Below are 18,754 nucleotides of genomic sequence, written 5' to 3' on the forward strand. Positions count from 1 at the left end.
AACCAAAGATCATAAATTTATCCTACTGATGCAACCTTATTGTATCCTCTTATTTTTGTAAGGGATATAAACTTATTCTGTTGAGAGGGCTGTATTACATTTTTAATTATGGTTCATGGTTCAGGTTTGCAAATAACCTCAAATGTGCATGAAGTCAATGAAAGCTTTAGCCTAAGATCCATGGTAGAATATGGCCTTTGTATGTTCGTGAATAAATTGAATATTGCATTTAGCATCTCTCAACAAATTAACAGAGTAATTAAAACCACTTATATTTCCTCCCTTTGTTTGTTTGGCATTTGCTCATGCAATTACTTGATTTGCACATTCATTTATTCAAATGAAGTGCACAGCTGCAAGTCTAAATCAGTATTATACTACAGTCCAACACATAGCAGCATGAATCATGACATGGGAAAACATACCATGCCATTGTTGCATGTGCTATATTTGTTCCTCAGCCAACATTGAATCTAATTCAAGATCTTATTCCTAATCTACAAAGCATGCTGTAAACTAGGACCTGATCACCATAACTGTTGCCCCTTTTAGCACACAATTTCTGGAATTCTTTAGTCCACAGTATCACTAAAGCTAATGGAGCCCAGGACAAAGCACACAGGTATTAGAAGATTTTTTTTTTTTTGTATAGGATCCGCCAGCTATAGAACTCCGTGTCACTGAAGGTTATGGTGTCCGTCTTTCATTTTTTGAGTACAATGTAAGACATGCCTTCCCCCAGAAAGGCAGTTTCAGTTTGGCCAGCAAGATCTTCCTTCCAGCAAAATTCAGTCTCCCACAGCACCCAAGTTAATTCAGCCCTAATCAAGATGGGAGGACTTGAGAAAATTGCAATTACATGCCAACTGACTTTTCATCTCTCTCATGGTGCCTAGATATTCTGGTAAAGGACACATGCATATTAGAGAGAGAAGAAAACCTCTCTTCTAAGAAGCAAGTCCTGAGTTACAGTTTACCTTGTTGCCAGTACCTCCATTGTGAATCTTAATGTGCAGTGGTCCCGATAGACATTAATCTCAACAATGCCAGCACACCCTCTTGTACTACAGCTATCTCGCGTTCAAGGATATTTCTCTAGTGAAGTTTCATTAACAAATGTTTCTTATAAAAAGGATGACCAGAACGGTTTTTCTTTAATAATAGCATTTGTTATAGTTTTCAGTAGACGAATAGTATTTTCCTATTTGATTGTGAATTGGAATCTGTTCCTGCACAAATTATGTGAATTATGTCATTTTGCTAGAATAGCATTTAATAATTTTGTTGTTTTCCAGGGTGTAGTTCACACACTTATAGTTATACATCTGATCTAATTATTTTAGATTCCCCTGCTTGCTTAGAAAGTTGAAACAGTCCTGCTTCTGATTGTAATAATCTTAGTGTATGCATCTTTTGGGGGCATATTTTCTATGTATATTTTTGTGTCTTAGTAAAATATGAAATAATTACATTGGCTTCTTTCATTCTGAATTTCTCTCTGTGGTGCTACTTTTTAATTTCAAAGAGAGTAAAGAAAGCATGATTGTCTGGGCACATATTTTTAGACCTACTGAGGGTTGTGTTTATTTAAGAAAATGGTTAGACTTTTACTTGGAAAACCCACAAATCCATACTGCACTTTTTGGATGAATCTGCATATAAACAGCTCTTCGTTTGAAACTTTCATATTCCCTTTTTAAAGCTATAGCATCTTGTATTAATGAATTTTCAAGTAATCACTGTATAGACATGGTTTGATGTTTTCATAGCTTCTCAGAAATCTTTTCTCATGTCAGAATGCTGTAGTATTCACTGGCTCTCATTCAGCGGGCCTGGCGGGGGGAATCACAGTGTTTGAGTTTTAGCTGCTAAGAATAAACTTAGGGCAACTGAAGAAAGTTACATTCTCATGTCTTGTGTTTAATTTTAAAGAATGCAATACAGCTGTAAATTCATATCACTTACGCTCAAGAAGTCATCAGTCAGGTCAGGCGTGACAAGTCTGAACACTGCACACCCTTGTGATGAATTTGGCTTTCCCATGTTAGTGGTGGTCCTGGAGCCACAGAGGCATGACACTGCAGTGATGAAGTGCTAGCAGTCTGACAAGAAGAGTCAAGATGACTTGTTTAGGTACAGGAGGCAGTAAATGTGTTGGGACACAAAATGAGAAGATGATGATGTGTTTTGGGTCTCAGAGGAAGGAAAAAAAGAAGGAAGAGTTGTATTTTCTTAGTAATTCATAAAATCTTCCAACTTTTCATAAATATCCGTGAAAGACTTATTTTACAACATCTAGCCACCATACAGAAATAGTAGACAAGTGTTACTTTTTCTGCTTTCTAGGATTTAAGAAAAATAATAAAATAACAGATGAATAAATGCAAATAAAAACAAAATGCATACTTTCATGTGCTTTTCGATCAAATACACCATTTTGGATGTGAAGAGGATTCTAAACAGTCTGTTTTAGAGAAGGAAAGGTTAACTTATTCTTCAAAGCAGTTGGGCATTTTTTGACATATAAATTGTTTAATTTACAAAAATGTCGAGATTTCCTCTGTTTCATGATATTTATGGATATTATACCAATATGAATTGTGGCATCTTGATTCTGGCATCTTGTACCGTCTCCTGACAACATAGTGCTGTATCCAGAAGTTCCTGCCCTTTCAACAGTACTAATATGGGTTGCAATATTTTATTCTCTTTCCCTCCCCCGCACCCCCCAATATTTGTAGCTGTTGATTTCATTATACTCAGCAAGAATCATGAATAGTTCACTCTTTTGTAGTCTGTTAGCTTCTCTTTTCAATTGATTATGAACTACATTTCATAAGGTGTGAGCTCTTAATGCTTCTAAGAGAGAAGAGAGTGTGTCATAAACTATTATTCATAGGTCAAGGAAGGAAAAGGAGTTTGTATTTAGATGTCTAGTTCTTCTTGTATTACAGGTTTTAATATTAGCTTTTGAAAAGTTACTTGCATTTAAAACTTTTGTCATCCTCTTTCTAGTCATTATATTAATGGTTGTTAAGAGTAAAAGTTGGATTCTCTAATAAGTACCAGTTATAAGCAGTTTTTAATCCTAATGATAACTTGAAAACATTCCTTACTCTGATAAGAGCACATTCTATGATAATTTTAAAATCATTTTTAAACTGCTGGTTTCCTGTTTGGTCTCTAAATAACAGTGCAGTTAAATCTTTAGAGAAATAGAAATACTGGATGGCTCCTTCCCTGCATTGCTATATTTGCCAAGTCTAGACACACCCATGGAGGAGAGAAGAGCATTGATATGCAGCTGTCTTTTCACCGTTTGGTGTTTAGTGGGAAACTGAGAATAGGCTGATGGCCATGCATACATACGCACACCCTAACATACATCTTATATACTCTACAAGTCTATGAAGATGAGTGAGGGAGTAACTTTGTTTAAAGTCTCTGTGGAAAATTTGCTAAGCTAACTATCAATTGGGATAAATAACTGTGCATAAAAACACACCCACACTTAATTAAAATAATTTTAGAGGTCTTGTTTATACCAGAAAAATCCAGGAAATTCAGATATACATTTAGAAAAATTATGTTTTTCGAGGGTTCATAATGAGCCATACAAATTTGCTATGGGCTGAAATTTCGCATAAGAGGTCTCAACTGAGAATTTTTTTCTTTCAAATGGTTTTTGGCTTATAACAGGATAGCAGAAAAATATGTTAATCTGTTTCATACACATTTTTGTACTTCTGCAGCAGATATGACTGTGACATTTTTCATTTTAAACACTGCAGACATTTAGTCTACAATGTGAACTATGGATTTTTGTTTTTCATTTTAAAACAGTAAATCACTTTTCTTTAATATTTAAAAGTGGGCACTATGTAAACTGAAATTTTTGGCTTTTACATAAACATATTAATACTTTTTTAATCATATATTTATTATGATGGATGTCCAGCATAATTATATTCCTTTATAACACAGTAATTATACATGGAGTCAAATGTAATTTGTAGCGGTCTTGTCATTAAGGCAACACAGTAATTTCATGATAATTAATATGCAGTTTGATGACCAAATGCTGAAAGGTCTCGCAATGCACTGGGCTAGTGGCCATTAACTTCCACTTTCTCCAGTCAGTTCTGCATTTGGGAAAGCTTTTGAACTTTTCACTTATCACTTCTGAAAATAGCATATCTACAGTCTTACTCGTGAACTGAAAAAAATAACTATTGCTCTTCTCCAATGTAAAACTGTAATTTAGTTTGATACTACATGCCTGCTTGATGATATGGGAAGTCCTCATATTATCTTTTGTGGTCATCCAGTTAGCGGAGAAGACATACATGGTCATTAGACAGTCATACAGGGAAATTAACTCAGATCAAGTCTGTGATACACTTAAACATGTGCTTAATTTTAAGCATGTGAATAATCTCATCCCTGAATAATCTCATCCTTGTTCACCAATGCACTTAATATGTTCTTACCTTGATTTGCTTAAATCCCACTGAAGTTAATGCTTAAAGTTAAACATGTGCTTGAGTCTTTTTCTGAATCTGAGCCTAATTTCCTATATAACCCATATATAATAGGCAGTGACATCTTCTGTCTCCCCAAACAAAGGGATTTAGGCAATTTCAATTTACCCCTTTCCACTCCCTCCTCTGTTATTTCTCCTTCCCTGTGGTGAGAAGAGGAAGAGCATCTATTCTGCCTTCAGCAGCAGCCCTTCCTAGATCCCTGCAGAGTCCATACACACACACACACACACACACAAAGGAGGGGGAGGGGGATGAAGAGAATAAAGCCTCCCGGGAAACCATAGGCTCCATGACATTCTTTTACAACCTCACTTCCCTAACTAGAATGAGTAGAGATTTTCTAAATATGTATTTTTCAGGAATCCTTTACTCATTCCTATATTCTCAAGTTTTGAGTCATTCTTTCCATTTGCTTTAAATAGTGAATATTCATGTTTTTATCTCATTACACTTAATCTAATGTAGCCCGTAGCAACACTAGCCATCAGAGACTAAATACAATCCAGAATTTTAAACTCTGCAAGTTCTGTCAGTCACAGCCTAAACAGCCTGGCCATAAGCAAACAAGCAGCTCAATGTGAGGCTGGAAAAGGGTCTTTGGTAGTTAGTAATCATTGGGAAAAGGTTGTAGGTGTGAAAAAGAAATAAGGACGTTGTGGTTAGCCAAGATACAGGTGGGCAATTGTTAACTTTATCACCTCTCTCCATTAATTATTATAATTATTCTTGTAGCTGTAGTATGGCAGAGATAGGAGCTGACTTTACCAGGGGTTCACACCCACCTACAAGGTTTGCTTTCAGATAAGTCTGCATGCACAGTAATCTCATGTATTAATCATTCTCTTAAAGTGACCTAGTCTTGTTTGTCGTTGCATTAGGCTGTCATGTAATTTACTAGTTGGACATATGTTCGTATCTCAGATATCCTCTATGTGATTTTTTTTCTCAAGCAGACTCTCTGCATTGACAATATCTTGGGTTTGACACCTCTGACCAAGAATGACAGCTTGAGTCCCATTTATTCCTGGACAAATGTTTTGCTTTTGGAATTCTATTTAGCTCTAGTCACATGTTCTTCCAGAAACCTATTTAGTCTCATGTATTTTCTACTCATATATTGAGCCATTAACTTTTTCCCAAATATGGTCGGCCTTATTCTCATGGCTCTCACACAATGACATATTATATTTTCTGTTTTAACTCATACTGCAGCATGGTGAACCAGCTCATCCAAGCATCATAAAACTCCTTGTAAATATTAATAAATTACCTTAAACCATCAATAGAGTTACTCAATGCCTGATCAGTCAGTTCCCACAGACCATTCTGGAACCTTGTTGGCCGAACTGAGGGTGGAACAAAGTAATAGTTCCCCAAGTTGGAATGAGAAAAGAAAGGCCCTCTAATCTCATCCTAGAAACAATTTTGATCTAACTATTACAAAGGGGTATTCCTAGCCTCTACCCCATCCTTGTACCAAAAACCAAACCAAAGTAGCTGATGCCACTGCTCCATTCACTTCCAAAGTGGAAAGAGGCTATTTTCGACTAGGTGAGGAACTGATGAAAACCACAGTACATGGAAAGCAGTACCTTCTGCAATCTACTTTAAAGAGGTGAGGCACCAATTAAAGCTGGGAACAAAAAGAGGGAGAGAGAGGGGTCAGGAAAGTGATGTAGAGAAGATTCACGGACAGTTTCTGAACATAGTTGTATAGCCTGTAACCATAGGAGATGACAATGTAAACCAAGCCACTACCATGACTATGTTAAAAAATTGTTTCAAACAAGGTTATAACCTGTAGTATGAACAGGGCCTCTAATTGCTTTCTTTTTGCTGTTAATACATTAATCTGAGGTTTGTAGGGTTGGTTTTTGAGAGGTCTGTTAGTTTCAAGCCTGAATCCTTTCTTATCCATCGTCTCTTCTTTGCAATACAATTTGTTTTCTGTTTTAGCGTAGATAAAAATATAGCTTGCTTTATAAGTTACTTTCAGTCAGGCACATTCCCAGAAATACTATTTAGCTCTATCACAATCATGTGTAATAACTTCAGAATATTTTACTGAAGCAAGCCAACACTGGATGAATTATTTATAGCTCAGTTTATCCAGTTGTAATAGTAGCAGTATTACATACACTTAGTTGGGTACAACGTTCTGGTTATTAAAGCAATAGGGCATGTCATTCATTGGCCACTTGATGTAGCATTGGTATTGCTGAATAATCCATTTGTGTTAACTGGTCCTCCCCATGACTCTTTATTGAACAGCAAAATGTAGCATACAAGTTGTTATTAGCAGTGTGTCAGTCTCTCAGTCTTAAACTGGCTAAACATCCTACAAAGGGGAGCCGATAGGGTATTAATGACATGAAAACCCGTTCAGTTTGACATTGTCACCAAGGCAATCCATGGTTTAGCATGGATATGTTGTATAATCAATAAGAAAAGATTGTCTCTATTGGAAACATTCAAGAGTAAAAAAGTAGCCAGTTTTTGCATATTGGGAAATAATCTATTGATATCTCCACCCCATCCCACACACACACACCAGCATCCCGTGGAAACATTCCATTGCATTAATGCTGACAAAACCAACTAAAGTATAAAAACTCTGAATTACCACACACACCAACTGCAGCATAATAGTTATACAAAAGAGTTTGTTAATCCACAGATCAATATGCCCAACCTAACTCCATAAAAAGACTCAGAAAAATTACACTGTCATTAACCTTCCTGTTTTGTGTACTGCGTGGAGTTATGGCTCAAGTCCTGTTTACCCTTCTTACCCTTTGCTACCAGATTGCCTGGTTGACCCCCTTTTTATTGTGACCTTTGACTCTGATTGTTAGTTTGATCACCATGGTGTTAGTGTAGCATTTGCTAGTGGCAGCTGTTTAACACATTGTACTTTAACCACTATGTTTGCAGGCCTGTGTTTACCCTCCGATTTGGCTTAAATGAGATACACATCATGGCCAGTTAACTCACAGAGCATCATGAAGGCCTATTAGTGTTTTGGTAAATGTGAAGCAGCTAATTTAATTCAAACAGCGGTGTGTCCTACAGCTTAGCTTTAACTACCTGATGCATAAGATGAGCACATGAAGGCCAATTATTTAGGGCCATTTGTTAGAAAAGACTGAGCTGACTAAGCCTAAACAACATGGATCTCCCTTTTGAATTTAGGGAAACATATATAAATGGCAATGTAATTAATTAATTGAATTTGGGAGAAATAATGTTAGTTGTTCATAAAAAATTGACTCTGGCTATGAATATGCTGATTCTTGGAAGCTATACTTTGATTGGTGAGCTGAGTCTTTCTGATGAAGTCATACATATACCAGCTCCAGTTAGTGCACAGCTGGGACCTTGTCAATAAAAAACAACTATAAAATCCCTTTACCCTGCTCCGTCAGAGTCTTAGCTCGCAAATCACCCCAGATTTGGCCCAGTGGCCTACTAATACATGCCATGTTGTTACTTATGGCTTTAGGATAGTAGCATCTTGGACATTTTTAAAAGTATAGTACACAGTTTAGGTGTAAAGCACTCTTGCCATATTCTTTCAAAATTTGGATTTAGATTGAAATTTTGGTAGTTTGCCCATATATTATTCTGCTGTTATTAAACAGGGAGGGAAGAAGTCTAATGTGAAGGTGCCTATCAGCATTTTTGGTAAATAAAAATGCATACAGTAGAGGTGAGCAGAGAATGTTTGGAGTCAGATTCAAATTCACACATCACTAGCTCTGTAATGCACATCAAAACTCTGGATCTGGTTACCCTCAAACTTTGAAAGAGTTCACATCTAGGTTGGAACTTTGCAGATCAGGATCATCTTTAATATAAAGTATAAAAAATAAAATTCAGTGGCACAAAAGTCATAGACCAACAATAAAATAATAAATGAAATCAAGTAAACAGCCTCCAAATGAAAGCAGTATTCAACTCTCTGTGAAATTTTATGATGGAAGTTTGTTTTTAAGAAGTAGTGTATGTCTAAAACCTGACTGAACATTCATAATATGCACTTAGTCTGAACAACAGTGTTCTGAATCTAGATAGCCTGTGCTCAGTCTTTCAAAATGATCTTTATTGTGCTAAGAAAAATATTGCAACATATCTCATTTTTATTTTCTGTCATCAACAAGGTGTTGTCCCACTTTGTAAAACACTGTTATAATGTTCTAACCCCACAAGATATAATTTTTAACACAATGCAATAATATATTCCAGTATTACCAACAAAGTAAATTTGCTATATTTTCTAGATGCAAAAAGGGCAGGAATCCAGAATTACATTGGCCATGTGACAGATGGTTTTAAAAGAACTAACAAATATGAACTCTCAAAATAGAATGAATTGTTTTCTGATTGAAAGAGAAAATCACCCACTCCAATGTCATAAAAAGAAAAATAGTTCATCCTTTCCATTCCTGATGAGGAATGACATTTAATGGGAGGTTTAATTCATTTTATTGTTTGTTTGTGTTTTGAGTTAACAAACAGTTGGCAGGCTGGTTTAAGATCACGGAAGTCTATAGTCCTGCAGTAAGTATTTTGTAAAGGTATTTGGGCTTCTCTGACAATAATTGTGTTTTAACTAAACTAATTTTAACTGTAATTAAAGTATCATTAGTGAAATAACATTGGATGACAGTTTAGTTTTTTGACTTGTCCCAATATTATTGCTATGGAGTTATTGTCCCTGCCAATAGTAACACAAGTACAAATAACAAAAGTGCATTTGTGTATATCTACTTACACAACAGCAACTTTCAACTTATCAAATTTAGCTCTTTAGCTCAAATTTGGGTCTTGTCACAGTCCTCCCTTATGTTGTTGAGGAAAGGATATCATAATGTATACATGCAAAAGATTTGAAGTGAAGCTTTCACAGGTGTTTCCTAACTTATTGAATGCATTATTCATTATTCATTATTTGTCTGTAATTACATATAACAGTCAAAGGTATTCCATGGACCAACAGTAAGAGCTGTTGACCATAAAGAAATGCAGGTAATGTTTTGGATTCCTTCTTGCTAGAATGGAATCAGCATATTAATAGACACTATATACTGAAGATATTAGGAAGTCAAGGCTACCATTATGCATGTGACGTGACATTGTCCCTTTTTAGTTCCTTTCTGGAGATGCATATTAGAAGAATAGCCCTGATTTTTGGATGTGCACAACTTAGCTTTGGTTCCTCTTATACTGGGCAATACTCATGTTTTGCAGTTTATACAAATGAGAAAAGAATTGGTTGTGGGTTGACACAGAGGCAGTTCAAAATTAATATTCAAACTGGAAATGCAAATCAACTCAGGCCACATTCAATCTAGTGATTTCATTAAAGTCAGTGGGATAATTTTGGCCCCTGAGTAGGAACTTGAAGCTGTGCTGTACTGAAAGTTGCCAAATTGGAAGAGGTTCATTTCTGATAGGAGTAAAATGAGGTTCTAGTTGTGCACTCAGGCTAACCATGCTGGTCAGGGACCCATATCTCCAGATTGTGCACTTTGAGAATCCCTAGTGCCTCCGAATTTTGGGTGTGTAGCAATGCAGCAGTAAGCCTTGAGCACATGTCCTTGTGACAGATTTTCATAGAAGACTGAAAATGAGCAATGTCCCAAGTAGCAGCTTAGGATTTATTTTTTGTCTTCGTGAATTTTATAATAGCTCTTTCTTCAATGGAAGCACCAGGGTGATATTGGTTAATACAGACATTATTTATGCTTGTTATATGAGGTCGGGCCCCAGCCCAAGCCCAGAAATCTACACAGCAGTGAAACAGCCCCACAGCCCAGACCCTGCAAGCCTGAGTCGGATGGCACAGACCAGACACAAGTTTTCCTTTGCTATGTAGGCATCGCATTTGCTGGCCTGTATAGAGGACCAGTTCCATTACTTCTATGCCCCTTCTCAACCGTGAAGGAAGTGGCCCTTCATTCTTTGTGGTGCACTCTGGTATCAATTTTTCTCATATCTCAGTATTGTATGGGGAATGAGGCTGGCATGGTCTGGCAACTGTACAGTGACAAGGTAGGTGAATCCCAGTGCACTAGGGATGTAGCAGTTCTGGCTGCTACTACACATTTAGACTGGAGTTATGGTTCCTTTTTTAGTACACATCAAACCCGGTGAGGGGAGGATTTATCCCAGTCTGATTTGGGTTAAACTGCTATATGCAGCTGATCATGGTTGGATATCTATTACAGCACTTCTTTCAGCTCTAATCTTATCAATATAGTTCCTAGCTTTGATATAAGACATCTGATTTTATTTGTCAAAGCTACTTCTAAACTACAGTAACTTCTTTATAGGGTCATCATCATTAAAGAGCCTAGGGAATCGCCAAGAGTCCTCATCCTGTGAAAATGATGAGATCCGTAAAGCAGATTTGTAAACACCAATTTACAGAATATAGACTCTTGAATGAAATGCTGTAATACTTAAGTTTAGTGGATCTTTCCAGGTACAGAGAATAACACTTTAAGAGCCATAGAGTTTATACGGTAAAAGGATGGACTATATGGAATGTGATTGATTCATATAACTTCTCTAATAAAAAGTAGTGTTTGTTATGTTGGGTTCTTGTGCAACTAAAGCAAGAGATGCATTCATAGGTTACCAGAAAAAGTCAACTTTTAAATTGCAGACAAAGAGTTTCAGCTACCAACTGTATTACATCATCAAAACATCTCGTGGACACTCAGAAATAAGCTGTATTTCTATGTGGCAGTGAAGCAGCAAATTGAATTCTCATAATATGTTTTGAAAATGAGTCTTGTTAGGTTTGATGAGGTGGAAAAGGTACTGAGATCACTGGTTTGTTCCAATACATTCAGTACACTTTACTTGGCTGTTTGCCATGGCTAATCTTTTTAATGGCAGTGTAGCTTGTAAACCCATTTGGTAGAAAGCTATGCATCTCAGTTTTATAATATCACACCAAGTAGGGTGGTAAATAAGTTTCTATTCAAGCATGAAAGCCTTTTTTGTTACAATCCCAGAAATCTTATTTTAAAAACCTTATCTTCAAAGCCTCAGTAATTCCTTTATGAATTCAGCAATAAGCAGAATAAAAGGCAAACCTCCTGATTTATATATTTTTTTAAATGAACTCAGCCAGTGCTCTTATTCAAAGACTTATCAATTCACCTATCAAGCACTTATTTCTAAAAATACATCAATAATTTCGGAACAATGTCCAACAAATTGAACCTTCCCAGAATCCTCTGGATTCCTCCAAAAATTCCCCACTCAGCCATTCTCCCCTTTAGGAGAAGTGTGGGAGAACAACTGGGTCTTGCAGCATGACCTTGAAGGACAGCAAATTCAAAGTTCTGGAGAATTGAAGTAGTAAGGGCATTCCATTGTCAAGGATCCCTTACTGAAATGTCCTGGTTTCAACCCCCTGACAGCTATAAACCAGGGCTGTTAACTGAAGTTCCTTAGATGATTTTGACTCTGTGACCTCTCATGGATGTGGTCTCTGAGATAATCAGGATCCAACCTATTTTAAATCATTATAAGTTATTTCAGTTGCATTTAGAAGTTGATTAGAAGCCCCCACAAAACACACACATGATAGAGCTTCTGCTAGTAAATATCCCTTAACAAATGGACCACCATAGTCTGTGGAGGGGTCTACAGAGGTAGAACATATCACAGTATCCCCTTCTCAAAATGACTACCATAGTGAGGTCTGTATCCAACAGAAGAGGATATAGCCTTCTAGACAACTATGATTGACATTAACTGCTTCTACATGGACATTCAGAAGCAACTGAGGATCCAACAAAAACCCCTGGTATGGTTGGACAGTTTTCCCCCATTAGAGAGCTGATACCATCTCTTTTGTGTCTTCACACCGGTTCCTTGAACCTACCAGCTTAACTCCAATCTTGTCTGGATTGATTTGCATCCAAAACCCAAGATTTACTTCCATCATGCTTATTTGAGAGAACTACTTAAACCATTGTGGCAACAGAATAAACTTGGATTTAGTAAGAGATACTGTAGCAGTTTAGCAGAAAATGTTAGTTCTTAGTGCTGTGTCGAAATTTAAATACCAGCTATTCAAATGAATGCCTCTCCCAAATCAGTGGATGAATGAAGTTGAGAAGGAAACCTGACCTGACTGACACCTGAAAATCTGCAGTTTGGCTCATGTGTCTGGGGAACTTATTATACCCAAACATGTCTGTCTGGATTTGGCCTAAGCATTGTTGCTACTACTGCCATCACACAAAGAGAAATAAAACAGAAACAAAACAATCAGGAACAAAGAAGAGCCATTCTTTTCAGAATCAGAATCCAGTGGCATTCATTTCTCCACTACGTTTTTATAAAAAATTACCCATTAGATGTTTAGAATATGAGCCTTCCTAATCAGATGTTATGAACAACTAGGCAGGTCAAATTGTGGGCTTAAAATTTTGAAACTTTAATGTTTTTTTTCAGAAGGAATCATTTTCTTGGTTTCTATTTAACTATTTATTTATTTATTGCTGGACAGTTCCCATTGACATTACTCATAGCAGCACAAGCAGTATTAGACAACCTAATACAACTCTATCTGTGGTTTTGTTGTTTCGTTGGGTTCGTGGTAGAGGTTTCCTCCCCCCCCCCCCCTCCCCCCAATTAGGGCTGAACCTTGATTGTGCTTGGCTGTAGATACTGATGGTATAGCACTAGGGTTGCCAGATCAGTAGATAGGATAAAATAGAATAAAAGAAAGAGAAGAGATGAAAATTATACTAACAAGGAACTAAGTAATGGTTATTTAGTGATGTTATAGTGCAGTGACTTCTTTGCTCATTGCTTGCAAATGCTTAGACAATATAATAATGCCAGGAAGCTTCATTAGATCAGCATCTATATTGAATTCAAGGACACTACACCCCCATATACCTTCCATCTTATCAGCTTTATTCCAAACAAAAGAGACAAAATATGTGTGTGTTATTACTGTGACTTCAGATTGAGTTATGGCATTTTATATATTATGCTTTTTAGTTTTATTTCCCCTTGTTTTCATTTGCCTTTTGGCCAAAATCTTCCCCTGTATTGCCAGCTACCATACAGATAGACCTTTGTATGCCAGTGGAGCCTACGCCGCTGCAGAGTTTTCAGGCCTCTGACTCTGTCTCCTGGTAATTCCTGAAATAGTTCCTCTTTGAGGGGGTCATGCAGAAGAAATTCAGTGAGGACATCAGTTTCCTGAGTACTTCCCCATGTTAATTTATACCCCAGATTCATACACAACAGTCCAACAGACTTTGTTCTTGCTTCAGTCCTTTTACATTGTTGTTATTTATTATTTATTCATTAATGTAGAGTCTAGGAATCCCCGTCATAGACCACATTGTGCTAGGTGCTGTACAAACACAGGACAAACAGACAGTCCCTGCCCCAAAGAACTTATGATTAAGTATGAGACAAAAGACAACAGATGGATCTCTAAAAATAAGAGCTTATTTTTTCTCTCTCGCTCAAAAAAAAAATAGGTACAAGGTGAGAGTATGGTGCTTTGAGATTTAAAGGGAGATGAAGAAAAGTTTTTAAATGAACACATGATAACATTTTAGACTAAGGTGAAGTGATAAGGATGAGGAGAGAAATAGAAATAAAGCATGATTGTGTTTCCAAAAATAACCATTTGTTGATTTTTATTCATTATTCATTAAGAGACAGCTCCTATGAGGTGCTAAGCACTCCTCGCTCTCCTTGAAATCAAAGGGGATGAGGACATTGAACATTTTAAAGGAAGTGCTCAGCATCTGGCAAGACTGAGCCCTAAATTGAGGGATGGGAGGAACATGTGTTAAACAAGTACATTTTGAAAGAACTGACTTTTGCAGATTTAAAAAAAAAAGGGGACTGTGGATTGAGCCAGTGGCTACTAAAGCTGCCTTGCAGAAAGTTTAAAGGTCAGGCTGGTTGCTGACAGTTGTTGCACTGATTCTTTTCCAGTTATCCATACAGCGAAGATTGTAGCCAAGGAAAGCAGTACATGAATACTAGATGTCCAGCGTGGTGTGATAGAATTCTAATGTCACATTCAGCCAAGGAACTGATTCTAAAAGTAAGTACATCCATGTGATCACATTGTTTTCTAGTTATTTCTTCTTCAGCTTAGCATTTATTTTTGTTTGATATTTCTTGCCTCTCCCTGAATTCTTAATTGTCTAGAGTAAACCCCAGCAGTTGAAGACTGCAATACCAAAGCAACAATCACATTTTTCCCTTATGCAAAGCTTTTCATCTAAGGATCTTAGTGTTTTACAAATGTTGTATTGTTTAGTTTCACAATACCTCTGTGAGGCATAGAGTCCCTTGATTTCAGTGCAAAGTGATAAGCCTAATTTTGCCAATGCCATAGCCACAATGTAGCTCAAGAACTTCCCAGTTTTCCTTCCCCCGCCCCACACCATCTCCCTTTTTGGCCCTTTTTTGCTTTAGAGACACTGAGCCAGATTCTAGGATCAGACCAAACTACACACTTCATGACAGGGTATAAAGGGGACCTTGGTAATCCCGTTATCCTGTGTGTAAAACTGCTCCCCCTTGGCAGATTACAGCCACCTGAATGCTGCCCCCAATTTACACGTGTTGCAAATGGGCACAAAGGACCAAAAACACATAAGGAGATCAGTGTGGCATAAGGGCATCCCATCCATGCCCATTTGCTCTACCACACCCCCATTTTCCTGCTATGCCAGAAGTGGGTGTGAGGGACATGCTAGAGTGTCCGTGCTGTGACTTTTTACCATCCTACAGTGAGGTGATCCTCTTGGAGTTACTCAAGAGAGCTGTACTGACAGATTGTGATGGCTTTGCAGTACACAGCAGACTCACCACACCCAAGAATCTTGCCCACCTTCTGCAAAAATGTCTTGGCTTGACAAGCTTATTTAAGACCCAAAGCTCTGTGTTTATCTGTGTTTTCCTGCATACTAACCTGTTTTTCAACATGCATGAATTGCAATAGTTAGTGTTGGAAAATAAATCCTTACGATACTGGCTCCATGCTTCTTTATTTATTTTGTGTGTGCGTGCATGTGTAAAGTAATGAAACACTCCAAACTTGGTTTCTTTATGTTTATAACCTTCTCTCTTTCTCATCAGTATTGTGTATCTCATGATAAGAGTGTTTGCTTTGCTGTAAATTACATAATTACAATCAAAAGATAACTCACTGAAACTTGAGGGCATTTTTTTCCATAGCTACTCAAGTTTCAGTCTCTTTAAAGCACTTCCTCTCACATGTTAACCTCTAAAAAGTGTTGGCATGAACACCAACTTTTCACCAAACCCTCACTGAGGGTGAAATTCACCTCGCATTGCACAAAAACTGAGAAACTGGGTTTGTTCAGGAAAATCCATGAGATCTGGTGAATGGAATTCACCTCCTCAACTTGGAGACAGGCCAATGTATAGCCCCTCTGTGACTAATCCAGTCACGGATCTGGAATAACATTTTAAGTTCTTCTGCATCTCCTATGTAAGTGTTGCCAGCCAATGGATCCACAGACATTCAAGATCTCCATCCATGATGGTATTTGGATGGATAATGATCCCCTTCATGGTACAGGAGGACTGCAGAAGCCCCCCTGTGGCTCCTCTGTCCAAGGCCTCCCTCTCCTACTAGTTCAGTCTTATGGCTGTAAGGGTCCAATGTACCTGAATTAATGTAAACTTTTAATTGGGGGTTAATGCCATCAATGAGCTCAAGATGAAGCCAATATTATGCTATTTATTATGTACAATATTAAATGTATATAACAACTCTACCCTGTAAAACCTTGGTATTCAATAGGCAATTAATACTGGGAAATTACAGAGTTGCCAAAAAAGAACAAGGGGCAGGAACAGAGAACAAACTGGATCCGATATGAGCTTTTTGTGCAATACTGCAGCATAAAAAGTCAATAGAAATTTAGGATGCATATGTAGAAACATTATATACCAAAAAGGCGATAATTTTTCATCTCTGTATGACACTGGTAAGATAGTAAATACAATATTGCATATACTTCTAGATACCCATGGAATTCTCCATAACAAAGGACAGAGTGACCAAGAGGGAAGATTTTAAAAATTAGCTATGAATCAGAGGAGATACAACTGTATATATATATGTCTGAAGTAAACACCACTGAAGAGAGGAATTGTTGAAGGTTATATAAGGAGTATAATCAAATGTAATGGGACAAACTTAAACATAGGAAAATGAAGGCTGAACACCAGAGAAAAAATATAGCAATGAGACCTATTGGCCTGAAATTATCTACATAATGAAGTGGCAGAAGTTCACTCACTTGAATCATTAAGAGCTGAATTTTCAAAATCTTTTTAGTCTTGTATCTGCAATTTTGCATTTGCAAATTTTGGGCGTACTATTTTGAATATGGCCAAAGATTTGTGCATACAAAAATTACTGTGGGAAATTAGGGCCACATTTTCCGCTGATGTAAATTACCACAGCTGCATTAACTTCAGTTTTGCAGTGCCAGTTTGCACCAGCAGAGAATCTAGCTGAAGGCCACTTGGAAATTTTGGCCATAAAACGTGAGCAAAACCATAGAAAATATACAATAAGGAAGAGCACTGAATTGGTAGAGGAAAGAACAAGATGACCTAATAGGTCTAAGTCATTTCTAATTTCTTGATTTTATGCAGTACTCTATATTTGCCTTCCCACAGACTTCAGATCTTATTTCTTTCTAAAGATTTACACTGTGCACTGTTAGAAATATATGAACCTTGACAAAAAAAGGACCAATGAGGAAACGAAAAGTACTCTATTAAACTATAGTTACTTGCAAGTCTGGTACATTCTTATACTTTAGTTAGCTGTATATCTTTAAAAATTAGAGACGCACAGAATTATTTTGGTATGATTAGTTGTTGAGAAATTATGATGCACCGTTCTGTAATTTTTGTGTGTGTTAGTGCTTTGTTGTAGGTAGCTGATGAATTGATTTTCAGCTCTAGCAGACTTATCTTTTATTTCAAAGAACAAATTATAGTAAATCGGCACTTTTTGAGTGCTTTGTAGAAAAAGGAGTACTGTGTGCAAATTAGCACACAGCACAGTGTGTTCAGCTCCACACACTAGGCGTTACAGATTGTACAGACATGGGGCTGTAAACAGCTTTCGTGCAACATCATCTATCATGCTATGGTCGGTTACCTCACCATCATGTTATTTTATGCTTCCTGAGCCCTAAAACACCAAAGGTTGCCCACTGCTAGGGAGTTGCGTTGATGCCTGATAGCATGCAGTAATGAATGCTCAGCCAAGTGTATATTGTTTCTGCTTGTGCGCTGCTGTAATTTGTTTATCTGTCTAAAGATTATGCAGTTGAAAATCCACAATTTTATGCTGCCTTTGTAAATTATCAAGTCGCTTTTGATGAATGTATCCTCACTTCCGATGGTAGTGGCATTATGATCTTGAAATATTGGAAAGTGCTCATGCATACAATCCAGAAGGTTATGTTTTTATATTTTTTGGCAGACAACCATGCTATAAAGTAAATCTGACCTTAAGCTTCCTTACTGCATTAAAGATAATTCAGTTTTAACTTTATAGTCCTAAATGCTGCTGTTTATATAAAGTTCTTGCCCAGTCAAACTTGACTGATTACAGATGAGAAAATCTTGACTCTTTCATACAAAATAAATGAGTATTGTAAACTATTTTAAAGCACATCTATGATTGTATTAGAGACTTGCCAGTGTGCAGACTCCAGATTTAATTATCTTGCGGGAATTGTTTAGCATAATAAGAAATTGTAAGTCTCCCTGTGTTTACTCCAAAAGGGTTGTGCTAGATAAAAGAGGCATATTCAGTGTAAATGGCAGAAAGATGAGTACATTCTATTATTTATTAAACCACAGCTGCAAAGAGAGTAAGTGTATAAGAAGAAAGTTCAACATAGAGTAGAACGAAAGCAGTTCACAGGGCTGGCTAGAGGAAGAATGCTATCCTTCAACTGAGGCTGATTTTCTTAAGATATTTGTAATGCTCTTTTCATTGAAGGAGAGTATCTAATAGAAATAGGATTCTCCTGCTTTCTTCTTTCATAGATAAATATTTTAACAGTTTTGTAGAAAATATTCAACAGCTGTTCCTACTTGTTTAGCTTTACATAGTTGATGCAATAACACAGTGGGATCCACAACTA

The 18,754-nt window shown here is 37.0% G+C and overlaps 1 protein-coding gene across 4 annotated transcripts in view; it reads left to right on the forward strand.

The window, feature by feature from the left end:
* INPP5A (inositol polyphosphate-5-phosphatase A) overlaps positions 1-18,754 on the forward strand; it is a 372,135-nt gene that overhangs the window by 349,584 nt on the left and 3,797 nt on the right. For 3 of the 4 annotated variants that reach the window (XM_067533377.1, XM_067533376.1, XM_067533378.1), the window contains exon 13: positions 14,535-14,646. In XM_067533377.1, coding sequence (XP_067389478.1) covers positions 14,535-14,646 — 112 coding nt within the window. Of the gene's footprint in view, positions 1-14,534; positions 14,647-15,341; positions 15,692-18,754 lie in introns of those variants that run through there. The other variant, XM_067533379.1, reaches the window with a different exon arrangement.

The sequence above is a fragment of the Emydura macquarii genome, unplaced genomic scaffold (assembly GCF_026122565.2).
Source record: "Emydura macquarii macquarii isolate MOO-44397 ecotype Brisbane River unplaced genomic scaffold, CSIRO-AGI_Emac_v2 contig_3343, whole genome shotgun sequence".
NCBI lineage: Eukaryota > Metazoa > Chordata > Testudines > Chelidae > Emydura > Emydura macquarii.